We start from the raw sequence: 12538 nt of genomic DNA on the forward strand, positions 1-12538 counted from the left end.
TAGGGAGAGAAGCTTTGATCTTTGCACTTAAATTGAAACGCTTGTTCCATCAGTATTTTATTATTTTATCCTTAGGGTGAAAAACTTCAAGCAGTGCCTGCTGGAACAAAGCCAGCAATCATCACCGCAGCAAGGCCGATAACAAAAATGATAGTCACTCAGCCGAAGGGAATTGGTTCAGCTGTTCAGCCGGCTACTAAGATCATCCCTACTAAAATTGTATATGGGCAGCAGTCGAAAACGCAGGTATGTCGTCTAACAGTATTCTGTGGTGCATCCCAGTGATTGCACTGCACTGAATGTTTCATGAAGATAATGACCTGTGGTGCGATTCAAAGTAGTGCTCTAAGCAAAAACCAAATGTGGTCAATAAGGTAGGTAACTGGAGTAACATTATTCCAAGAGTGTAAGCATTCTTACTGTCTTCTAGGAGTAATACAACACAAATTGGAGGAAGTTTCCTTAAGCGTTTTCTTTACATATTACAGTGCATTTGTCCACTTATTTTATCAACCAGTTATACAGAAATGACCACCTTAAGTTGCTACAGTATTGTAGTGCAATTTGTTTTATACTGAACTTGTCCAGTTAAAGGTGATGTACAGTAGCATGATCTACTGCAAAATGCCCAGGTAGAGTCGTAATTCTGCTAGTGAAGTTTACATGTCTTAAATTGTCTTCTGTTTGCTTTAATTTTGCATCAAAAATTGGGTACTCCTGTGAGCTTTACCAGTCATTGCTTGAAAGTCATCACTCTTAGCATAGCGATAACGTGAGGTCATGGGTATGGCTGGTTTCTGCTGACCCAGTCATATATTAAAAAAAGTGAGAAAATGGTCACTTGAAAATAACATTTACTGAGTACTTAAACTATACAAATGTGTTCGTTAAACATGACTGTTTGAGTGTCCATTCTGTCACCTCACATTTAACTGCTGGTGTCCATAACCATAACTTCCATAAGTGATTACAAGCACAGGAAGCAGACTCGCATAAAAAAAAATCCCTATTGCCTTTATTCTGTTAAAAAGGGAAATGTGTGTATGCCCAGTGAACATCAGACAGTGACATAAAAATAACTTAAAAATAATGCAGCAAGAAGAAGCTGAGACCGGAAAGCTGCTACTCCCGACTGCACGTCACAGGGGAAAGGCCATCGCAGCTGTGTGTTCAGAAGGGTGAGGTGCACTGGCTATAACAGCACAGTTTTTTTTAGAAAGTGCTATTGGCACAAGTTCATTATTTTATGTGAAAATATGATTAAACCAGCTACTAGCCATCAGCAAATTTCTCTAACTGCCAGAAACTGAATGCAGATTCCACATTCAGTGTCGTCGCTTTACTTGTGATGTCTAAACCTTGGGGAGATAAGGTTCCGTGTTTGCTTCTTTCTAGTGCAAGTTTTATTTTGAACAAGTCTTGGAATAACATTACTCCAGCTGCTTCCTTTTATTGCTGTTCTTAAAGTGTGATTCAAAGCAGCACTCTAGAATTCTTTCCTTCTCAGTGTGTGTTGAACAAGTAAGTAGCCATATACTTGAATGTTTTTAGTGGAGAGAGGTTAGTGAAGTGTGTGTAACAGGAGACTGTACTAGTTTACTTGTGATGAACAACATCTCGTCCTTGCCTGTTTTTAGTGCAAGGAGAAACGACTGTTAATTTTGAAAGATAGCACCACGGAAAGGTGCACCAGGAAAGTAGATTGTAAATACTGACCAGACTTTCTGAACCTTAGATGTCGATTACCACTACTCTGTCTCCAAGGATGAGTGGTGGTAATTACTAGGTTAACAGGGCTTAATTTACAAGAAGTAAGGAGGTGCTGATTGCCAGTTGTTGAAGTTTACCAGTAAGTTAAGGAAGTGGTTGTACACACAGTACTTTTACCATGTGGAGTGCAAACTTTTCAGCACAAACTGTGGAATAGGTAAAGTAGTGGCAGGAGGAGAATTGTTATCTTCAGTCCCTTATGTTACAGGTAAGATGGTGCAGAGACGCTGGTGAGAGATGGATCTGATTAAAACATTTCATATACTTCTGTGTCTGTAATTGTCATCCATGGTAAGTTGGTATGAATAGCTGTTCTCAGCGTGTTCCAGTACAGCTTAACCTTTAGCACATTTGGTGGGTCATGGCGTCAAAGGAGCTTAAGCCATTTGACATGAAGTGGGGCGCACCAGTCAGTATGGGACAGTAGTGGTAATCATACCACCAGTCAGTATGGGACAGTAGTGGTAATCATACCACCAGTCAGTATGGGACAGTAGTGGTAATCATACCACCAGTCAGTATGGGACAGTAGTGGTAATCACACCACCAGTCAGTATGGGACAGTAGTGGTAATCACACCACCAGTCAGTATGGGACAGTAGTGGTAATCACACCACCAGTCAGTATGGGACAGTAGTGGTAATCACACCACCAGTCAGTATGGGACAGTAGTGGTAATCACACCACCAGTCAGTATGGGACAGTAGTGGTAATCACACCACCAGTCAGTATGGGACAGTAGTGGTAATCACACCACCAGTCAGTATGGGGCAGAAGTGGTAATTACACCACCAGTCAGTATGGGGCAGAAGTGGTAATTACACCACCAGTCAGTATGGGGCAGAAGTGGTAATTACACCACCAGTCAGTATGGGGCAGTAGTGGTAATCACACCACCCTATTTTTTTTCTTTTATTGTTTCTTTTTTTTGCTATGAAATTAGAACTTTTTCTTTAAGTAAGCAAGTTTCCTTTGTGGCCTGTACTGTCCTTTTGTGTGACCTAGACAAGTGTGTTCACTGGCTCCATCTAAAGTTGTCTACATGGAGATTTGATTGGGTTACTCAGATTGTTATCTGGGTGCTCATTGAAATTCCAGACCTTCCTAGGTATGTGAGGAATTGTATACTTAGTGGAGTGTCACTTGGTATTGTCAGTGCACAAAACTCATTTCTTATGGAATTTAGGCTTTTTCGAGCACTTTAATGCCCCTTGTCTGAGTTGGTTAGAGTAAGTAATTGTACCTAGTTGGACATGTTATTTCTGTTATCTTAGAAACAACTTAAAGACATCAACAAGGTTATGTTTAACTGTAGTTAACCTATACATTTATTTCTCTCCGTAATTTGTGTGTGTGTATATATATATATATATATATATATATATATATATATATACACACACACACACACACACACACACACACACACACACACACACCAAGGATGCTATGTATAAGTCTGCTGTATGCGATGCTGTAAGTATCATTATTAGTGTCGGCTGGTCACCTCCTACCCAATACTTAGCTGGTAAGATATAGTTAGAAGTACATGGATGTCTGTTGAGAAAATATGCTAACTTTATTTCATATTATTTAAGTGATATTGCTAAGTACTGTACATGTATATTCAGTGCCAACTTTGCTTTATATTTTTAAGTGATATTTTTAGGTATTGTACATTTATGTCAAGCAATCAACCTCCATACAGGTTTTGTGTCAAGTCAGTGGAGAACAGCTGCAGTCATTTCCCTACATGTGGGACCTTCCAAAGACACAGGCAACTGCAGACCTGCAAGTCTGACCAGCTTCATTTGCAAAGCCATGGAAAGACATGCTATGAAATTAATCAACAAGGATATAGGAAACCACCAAACACTGGACCTGTCCCAGTTTGGATTTGTCAAGGGCAGGTCATGCTGATTCAACGTATTGGACTTATTTGAAAAAGTCACCAAAGCAATAGACAAATGCAGAATGATAGAAGCTGCCTACCTCGATTTGGCCAAAATCTTTATAATAATCCCCCACTCAGGCATAGTAGAAAAGCTAAATAAACCCCTGCATCATCCATTGGATTGCCAACTGGCTCACATGTAGGACATGGGAAATCAAAATAAGAGAGAGGCTACCTCCACAAAGTGACCAGTAACCAGTGGAGTTCCTCAGGGTTTGGTGCTGGAACTTCTGTTAGGTTTTACTTATGGGAAGAAGAAGCCAAACACCAACGGGCTCTGGCTGATAGAATTTGCAGATGACTGCAAGCAAGGAGCAGATGTTCATCGTGTTTCACTGCTGCAGGCATTACACTTGGGTTATCCTGCCATTAGGTGGTCCCGCAGTCGGCCAGAGTTCCAAAGTCTTGGTCCGGCATCAGTTGCTGTCGCTTCTTCCCTGACGTCAGTGCGCCAGGGGTATATAAGATGCAGCCGACGCCATTTTCTTCAGTCTTTCTTGCCGCGCGGTGCCCGAAGCAACAGCAGTTCGCAAGTGCCGGTCAGCCGACTCCTGAGATTTTCAATTCGAATTTCAGAACCAAAGTCTTCAATAAAGCTAAGTACCCCGTTGGGGAAACTTTTTCTTGCCTCAGACCGATGTCAGTAAAAGTTAATAATTGTATTTCTTGTGGGAAGCAAATACCTCATAAGGATTTTAATTCTTACTGTATTCCATGCCGAGGCCCAGACCACGACGTCACTAGTCGGTTTTGTGCTAGATTTAACAAGCGCACTATTAAACGTCGGTTTGATTTTGCTCACCATTACTTTGGCTGAAGGTTTAATTATACCATGCCATCGGAACAACTGATGACCGGAATACACAAAAAACGCAAAGACAAGGATAAGGACAGGCATCCGATGCCCAAAACTGACTATGAAGCCTCTTCTAGGCCAGTCGCCAGTTCTCAGTGAGGTGCTTTCGCAGCCCCTGACACCCGCTACCTCAGAGCCACAGGCTGCCTCCGACTCCCACGTGGAGATGTATAGGCCTCTGGATACTCAAGGTGTTGGGCCTACAGAAACTAACCCCTCAGATGGGTCCGGAGTCGCTGAGCAGCCATCTGCTTCTGAGGGTGTTTTCAGACCTTCACAGCTTATTATAAAAACTACAGCCAAGTCTAAAACTCCATTAAAGACAAAGAAGCAAGTACAGCATTCACCTGGACAGGCCTCCTGCCACAACAGGAACAAGGACAAGGATTTTACTCAAGACTTTTCCTGGTCCCCAGACTTAATTACTCTGATCAGGGGTTCCCATCCCCTTCCTGATAAAAGGCCTAGGCAGGATACAGACTATGATTCCTCTGACTAGGTTTCGATTTCTTCTGATTCCTCTTCAGACCAGGGATACTCTTTACCCCCCTATGAGGACTCTGATGCTGAAGAATCAGTTCCTTCAGCCTCTCCTCCTGAGGATTACTCTTTTGGGGAAACTTTACATACCATGAGGGAGCATTTCCATTGGGAGGGCCAGGATTACTCAGAATCCAAGAAAAGGCTCAGAGACTTTCTTTTATTGTCTCAGCACAGGCCCTTTGCTATTTTGCCAGTGTTAGATATTGTGGATGATGTGTTCTCTGAATCCAGTTTAAATCCCGATTCTTTGCCCCCTGCTCCAGTCAAGCCAGACTAGTACTACGGAGTCCCTAACTCTCACAAATTTCTTTATAAAAACCCTGTTGCTGAACCAGAAACTATTTCCCAGGGTCCCAAAGGGGTAAAGGCTTCCACGGCTAAAAATCCAGTTCCCTCGGACAGGGATTCTAGAGCCTTAAACAGATGGGGGAAGAATGTTTACACTTCTGCAACTTTAGCAGTGAGAGCTTTAAATTGCCAGTTTCACATGCTTAAATACCAGCAATATTTAATGTCTCTGTTAAAACAGAAAATGCTTACAAGTTCAGAACATCCTGACTGTAAGGAAATGCAGGATTTATTGCATGCAGCTGAACAAGTGGGAAAACATACTCTGCAATGTGGTTTTGATTCATTAGAGGCTTCTTGTAGAGCAGCAGTTACAGAATCTGTGATTTGAAGGTATGCTTGGTTAAACGAACAAGGTTTACCTGATCATGTTAAGGCAAAATTATTGGATGCTCCTTTACAGCAAGATATTTTATTTGATGTTAAGGCAGAAGAGGTATTAAAGAAAATGGAGGATAAGGCAAAATGTATGCAAACAGTGAAGGATTTCTTACAGGTACAGCCACCTCGATTTAGCAGAAATTGGCCTTCAAAGAATTGGTCCTTTCCAGTGTCAGACAGACCACAAAAAGGCAGATACAGATGCCCAAGAGGCAGATCTCAGCCTCAAGGCTCTTACAGACCACGACAGTGGGGTGCTTCAACCCCAAAAGGAGGTGAAGACAAGTCACTACCTTATAGGAAACAGTCCCAATGACTTCCCCCTTCGAATGCCAAGCACTTACCTTTTGGCAGCTCCCTTAGGGGGAAAACTAGCACTTTTTTCACAAAATTGGCATATAATCACCCAAGACAAATGGGTTCTGAATATTGTGTCTCAAGGTTACAGGTTCCACTTTCACACTCTACCAAGACTAAAAGGAATGCCAGACCTGCCACAAAATCAATGGGCAGAGGCACAAAAACAAATTACAGCCCTCATGGACATGAGAGCTATTCAAAAAGTGCCACAACAGGTACAAGGACAAGGATTTTACTCAAGACTTTTCCTGGTCCCCAGAAAGGACAAAGCCTGGAGATCCATACTAGACCTTTCTACTTTAAATGCTTACCTGGATGTTCTGAAATTCAAAATGTTGACACTACAGCAGCTTCTTCCCATGCTGGGCAAGAAGGCTTGGCTTGTTACTTTGGACCTCAAAGAGGCATACCTGCATGTCCCTATCAGACAAAATTGCAGAAAATACCTCTGATTCATAGCTGGTTCAATGCATTACCAATTCTCTGCACTGCCCTTTGGCTTATCTACTGCGCCCAGGGTCTTCACAAAGTGCCTGGCACCAGTAATTGCATTTTGCAGACAAAAAGGAATTCAAATATATCCATACTTGGACGACTGTCTTATTCAAGCAGAGAGCAAGGACATTCTTCTAAAGCATCTGGCATTTGTAAAAGGGTTGCTAACTTGCCTGGGGTACACAGTAAACGAAAAGAAGTCAAAACTAGTGCCCTCACAAGAGATAATTTTCCTGGGTGCCAGCTTAAATACAACAGCCCAGATGGCTTATCTCACGCCAGACAAGCAAGGACAACTGACTCAGTACTTTCAATTGATGGCAACAAAAACCCAACTCCCTGCAAGAAAAATTCTGCAGGCCTTGGGATTCATGGCATCCTGCAAACTACTAATTCCATATGCCAGACTGCATATGAGGAAATTACAGTGGTACCTAAAAAGTGTTTGGAGTCAACACTGTCACAATTTGGAAGCAGTAATACCACTAATTCCCTGCCTGCAACAGGAGTTTCGATGGTGGGCACAGGCATGTCACCTCAACAAGGGGGACAGCCTTTCACCCTACCCACAGCCAGGCAGACACTAACAACAGATGCTTCGGATTACACCTGGGGAGCACACATGGCAGGAAAATGTATTCAGGGCAAGTGGGCCGCAGACCAAATGCATCTTCACATCAATCAAAAAGAGATGTTAGCTGTACAAAATGCCCTAACAGCTTTCCAAGGACCTTCTGCATCCAGGACAACTATTATTAAAGACCGACAACACCACAGTTATGTGGTACATAAGCAAGGGGGCACTCATTCTTATCCCCTATGCAGACAAGCCATGACCTTGTGGAACACAGCTCTAACCTATCAAGTTCATCTGCAAGCACAATTCCTGCCAGGAAAGAAAAATACTCTGGCAGACGACTTAAGCAGAAACATCATGGATCCTCATGAGTGGAAATTAAATCCACAAGTATTCAGCATGATAATGCAAAAATGGGGGTGCCCAGACATAGATCTTTTTGCCTCCCCAATGAATTGCCAACTACAGAAATTCTGCACAAGGACTTATCACACACAAGCATGGAAAGTGGATGCTCTCTCGTTCAGCTGGAAAAGCCTAAAAGTTTATGCCTTCCCATCACTGCCTCTTCTTTCAATGGTACTCCTAAAAGCCAGACAAGAAAAACCACAGATGATCCTGATTGCCCCAGACTGGCCACGCCAGCACTGGTACCCAATCTTAAAGAACTTAGCTCAAGGCCCACCATGGATTTTACCTCAAACTCCGCACCTTCTGACTCAACAAAACAATCAGATCCTGCACAGTCAGCTCAAAACCTTAAACCTGGTTGCATGGCAGATTCCTTAGTCAAGCATACAACACCTCTCTCTAAAGCTGTTATGGATGTCATTTTGGAGGCCAGGAGGCCTAGCACCAGGAAATTTTATTCAGAAAAGTGGAAGAGATTCTGTACCTGGAACCAGGCTCAAAGCTTTGACACTCTTGTCCCAAATATTCCTCCGATATTACAATACTTAACTGAGATGCTGGACAAAGGACTATCCTTTTCATGCATTAAGATCCACGCCTCTGCCATCTCAGCTCATTACAACATAGATCCTCCTATTTTCTCTCATCCATTGCTAAAACAGTATCTCAGAGGGGCTAAAAACATAAGACGCTCCGGAGAGCACCAACACCAACTTAGGACCTCAATTTTGTCTTGGAAAAACTAACTTTACCTCCTTTTGAGCCAGCCAATTCAGCAGAATTAAAATGTGTCATGGAAAACTGCTCTGCTTCTGGCAATAACCTCAGCACGAAGAGTCTCAGAACTGCAGGCACTAATGGCAGTGGAGCCTTTCATCATTTTCCACCAAGACAGGGTTTCCTTAAGAACAAACCCTTCATTTATGTCAAAGGTGGTATCCAGTGTGGCTCTTAACCAAACTATTCACTTGCCAACTTTTTATCCAAATCCCCAGAATAAAGGGGAGAGACTTCTGCATTCATTGGACATACACAGACAGTTACATTTCTACTTGGGCAAAACAAAAGCGCTCAGAAAAACTGAGCAATTGTTTGTAGCATATGCTGCAGGATCACAGGGAAAGGCTATTTCAAAGCAGACCATTTCAAAGTATTTAGGACACTGTATCCGTTTCTGCTGCACACAGCATGGGAAACCTGTACCTAGTAACATTAGGCCACATTCCACCAGGGCAACAGCCACTTCAACTGCCTACCTTAGAGGAGTACCTACCAAAGATATCTTGGAAGCTGCAACTTGGAGTTCAGTGCACACCTTTACCAAGCATCATCACTTACCTCTTTATTCTAGATCCAGAGCTGGCTTTGCCACTGCAGTGCTGCAGGGCCTCATAGCCACCCAAATCCTCTATAGAACCAGCCACCCTAACTCAGCTTTGGGATTCATCCCAAGTGTAATGACTGCAGCAGTGAAACACGATGAACATAGTACAGTTTTGTACCTACCATAAATGTAGATGTTCGAGTGTATTCACTGCTGCAGTCCAGGTTACCCTCCAGCCATCCCCTCTTTCTTAGCTGGGACTTATCTATAACTTTCAACCCTATACTACCTATGTGGTGTATTTGCTGGTAACTGAAGGTGTTGTTTTTACCTTTATTGTATGTTTTATTAGCAATATGTATTGCCTACCTATTTGGGGGCACCTGACATCTGGGGCAAGAAAAACTGAAGAAAATGGCGTCTGCTGCATCTTATATACCCCTGGTGCACTGACGTCAGGGAAGAAGCAACAGCAACCGACGCCGGACCAAGACTTTGGAGCTCTGGCCAACTGCAGGACCACCTGACGGCAGGATAACCCAAGTGTAATGACTGCAGCAGTGAATACACTCGAACATCTACATTTATGGTAGGTACAAAACTGTACTTTATCAAATCCCGAAAAGACTTGACTATCATGCAGAACAGTTTGTCTCAAACAAATGACTGGTGCCAGAAACCTGGACTGAAGCTACATGCCAAAAACTGCATTGTATCCTTTTGGAAGTAGTTTACCATGTTAAAAATATGCTCGTAAGAGCGGACCCATTTGTTTGGGATTTGATAACATATGTGGACAATGACACAACCTTATACCAGCATCTGTCCACTGTGGTAAAGAAGTCCTTCTGTATTGCCCATCTTATAAAGAAAGGGATTGTTTCCTGGTCTAGGGATGTCATTGTATCCCTTTACTCTGCCTTCATTAGACCAGTTGTTGAGTATAATGCCCCCTTTGGCATGTATCTGTCCAGACATGTGCAACAACTGGAATGCCCACAGATCTTACAAAAATGGTAGTGTAACAGTATGTCTACAGGGACCGACTTAAAGCCCTGTTGCTATACTCAGTCTCTTGCAGATTTCAAGAAGTGACCTTTATTTGGTGTAAAAGGCATCCTCCAACCAAGTTCTGATGAACTTGCGACACATCAGCAAATCAAATGGCATCAAAAATACTCTGTCCAGAATATAAACCTCTTCTGCAACATTAGCAGAATGGTTTGGATGGACAGTTGCATCTCCCAGAGGTTACCATCACTCTGGAATAGACTCCCCATCCACATAAAACAAAGACCATTTTCGTCTAAATTCAAGTACAGCTTGAATCTGTTAATGTGAAATTGGACTTTACCCTAGGATTGTCCTCTGTACTGCTAATGGACAGGGCAGCACCTAATTGCTTTACTGTTTTCATCTATTTTCTATGCTTTGATCCCAGTTATTCTCAGTAAGAGTATTGTAGAAATGTAACCCTTACAATGGGGAAAAACAAGCTAAACACCAAATTAGGATCGTTAATGCAGTCAACAAATGGGAAATAGCTAGGCTTAAAATGGTCTGTAAAGGCAGTTAGCCTAGTACTAACCTGTGAACCTATGAACTATTAACAGATTTAAAGGTCAAGAAGTCCTTGCAGAAGGTAAAAAGAAAAAAAAGGGGGTGCATCTTACTATTTTTAGGAACACACCCACATGAACATGAGCATATTGAACTTGAAAACTGGTTATAGGCTTGTTGCATCTTTCTCATACACATCTGGTTAAAAAAAATGAGAGTAACTTTGATTATGGCACAAAACAGCACTTATTAAAATCATTAATACTTGAAAGACCCTGCAGACAGGATTTCGTGGGTGGCTTGGAATTTTCAAAGTGTAATAACCAGCTTCATCTGTATGTCCCTCCCTACCAGTGGCTGCCCCAGGTTTTGTTGAGTATTACAGTAATGTATTGACTGGGCCTGGAATAAGATAATTGAGGGTCTTGAAGTCTGTTTGCCTTGTTACTTCCAAATGATGTAGGTTCTACTTCCAGATGCCACATGTCTGCCAGGGCCACATTTTTAGTATACTACCAGTGTATATAAGTGTGCTGCATCTTTTAGACACCTTACTCCACTGTTACCCGAGTAAAATTCAAGACTGGATTACATCTGCTGGAGATCTCCATTAAAGTAGCAGGCAGGTTTGATATGCCTAGTGTGTTCTGACATTTCCTTGCTATTAGTTCAGTCTGCTTCACTGGACTAGTTTCTTGTCTCCCCTGTATTGCATCTGACTACTGTTGTACTTTAAATGTAATTCCCGAGGTATGAGCAGACATCAGAGAAAGTAACCTAGCCAGTGAGTCACCACTCAGTATGCTGTGGAATGCCCTTAAAGGGTGTGTCCACGATTGGCTAAGATGGCTCACAGAATGGCTTATAAAGAACTGGGAGGCAGAATTAAGCCATTGTGAAGGCAGTTTGACAATGCAATCACAGACTGGAAATACAGTCCTGGAAGAGAATTGTTAGACTTTGAGAGAACAGATGCAATGTTTACTGGAGTGTAAAACATAGTAGTAGTTTGGGTCAAGGTGCAGTGTGCAGTACTATCCCCAAAAGGTGGCAGAAAGTTTGAGCATAAGATTACAAGTCCACTAAAGTGCCCATAGTCGTGTGGCTATGAGAGGTTAGGAAAAGTATTTTACATTTGAATACTTGTATTGGCAGAATTTGCATTTAGATCCATCAGACAAGTAAACCACCAAACCCAGAGAATATCTTTGCTGCTTGCTTGTCAGGAAATAGCAAGCAAATGATATAAAATGAGGCTTTAAGCTTCAATGACTGTCAGAGATGCAGTGGATATGAAGTAAAGGACCAGGAATACGTTAGTGCACTGAAGTTAAGATAGATGCAAACAGCTTGGTGCATATGGACCTAGTGGTCTTCTGGCAGAAATTCTGCATCCCCCATGAGAATAGGGTACAACAGCAATGCTGGCCTTAAAGTGGATCTCATACAGACCCATACTTCTGCTAAGTACAGACTGTATAATCTTTGGGAGAAATCTGGGCAGTCAGGATGTAGTCTTTCTGAGGCAGACCCATCCATAGATCCATTGTAGTTTCATTGAATGACCATCATGTGCATGACAGCATTAAATAACCTTTCCTGATGGAGAAGAATATTTGAATTGAGAAAATAGTTTTTTTTTATTTTTTATTCAGCCTTATGGCTGGAAAAGCCATCAACAAATTGTGTTGGGACTACTTGATGTCCTAAATAGATGCAGCTTTTTTCGGCAGGGTATGGGGGTCTTGGAGTCTTGCAGCAACAGTGTAAAAGTTACAGTCTACTTGCCACAGTAGAGCACTCTGTTTTAGTTACCGTTATGGTTGGGAAACACAAAATAGGAAGGTCTGTTTTCCCCATTGTTTGTATTGGCTGTGAACCCTCTGTTGATATCCTTAGGGTTAGGATAAGTAATGTCAGAGATGCAGTGATTGGAGATGCTTCTCTAAAGATGATGTG

The 12538-nt window shown here is 42.2% G+C and overlaps 1 protein-coding gene across 1 annotated transcript in view; it reads left to right on the top strand.

The window, feature by feature from the left end:
* EMSY (EMSY transcriptional repressor, BRCA2 interacting) overlaps positions 1 to 12538 on the top strand; it is a 1287433-nt gene that overhangs the window by 823037 nt on the left and 451858 nt on the right. The window contains exon 12 of the mRNA XM_044072832.1: positions 76 to 246. Coding sequence (XP_043928767.1) covers positions 76 to 246 — 171 coding nt within the window. The remainder of the gene's footprint in view (positions 1 to 75; positions 247 to 12538) is intronic.

This window comes from Protopterus annectens, chromosome 5.part1, assembly GCF_019279795.1.
Source record: "Protopterus annectens isolate FY-2018-M chromosome 5.part1, PAN1.0, whole genome shotgun sequence".
Classification (NCBI taxonomy): Eukaryota; Metazoa; Chordata; order Ceratodontiformes; family Protopteridae; genus Protopterus; species Protopterus annectens.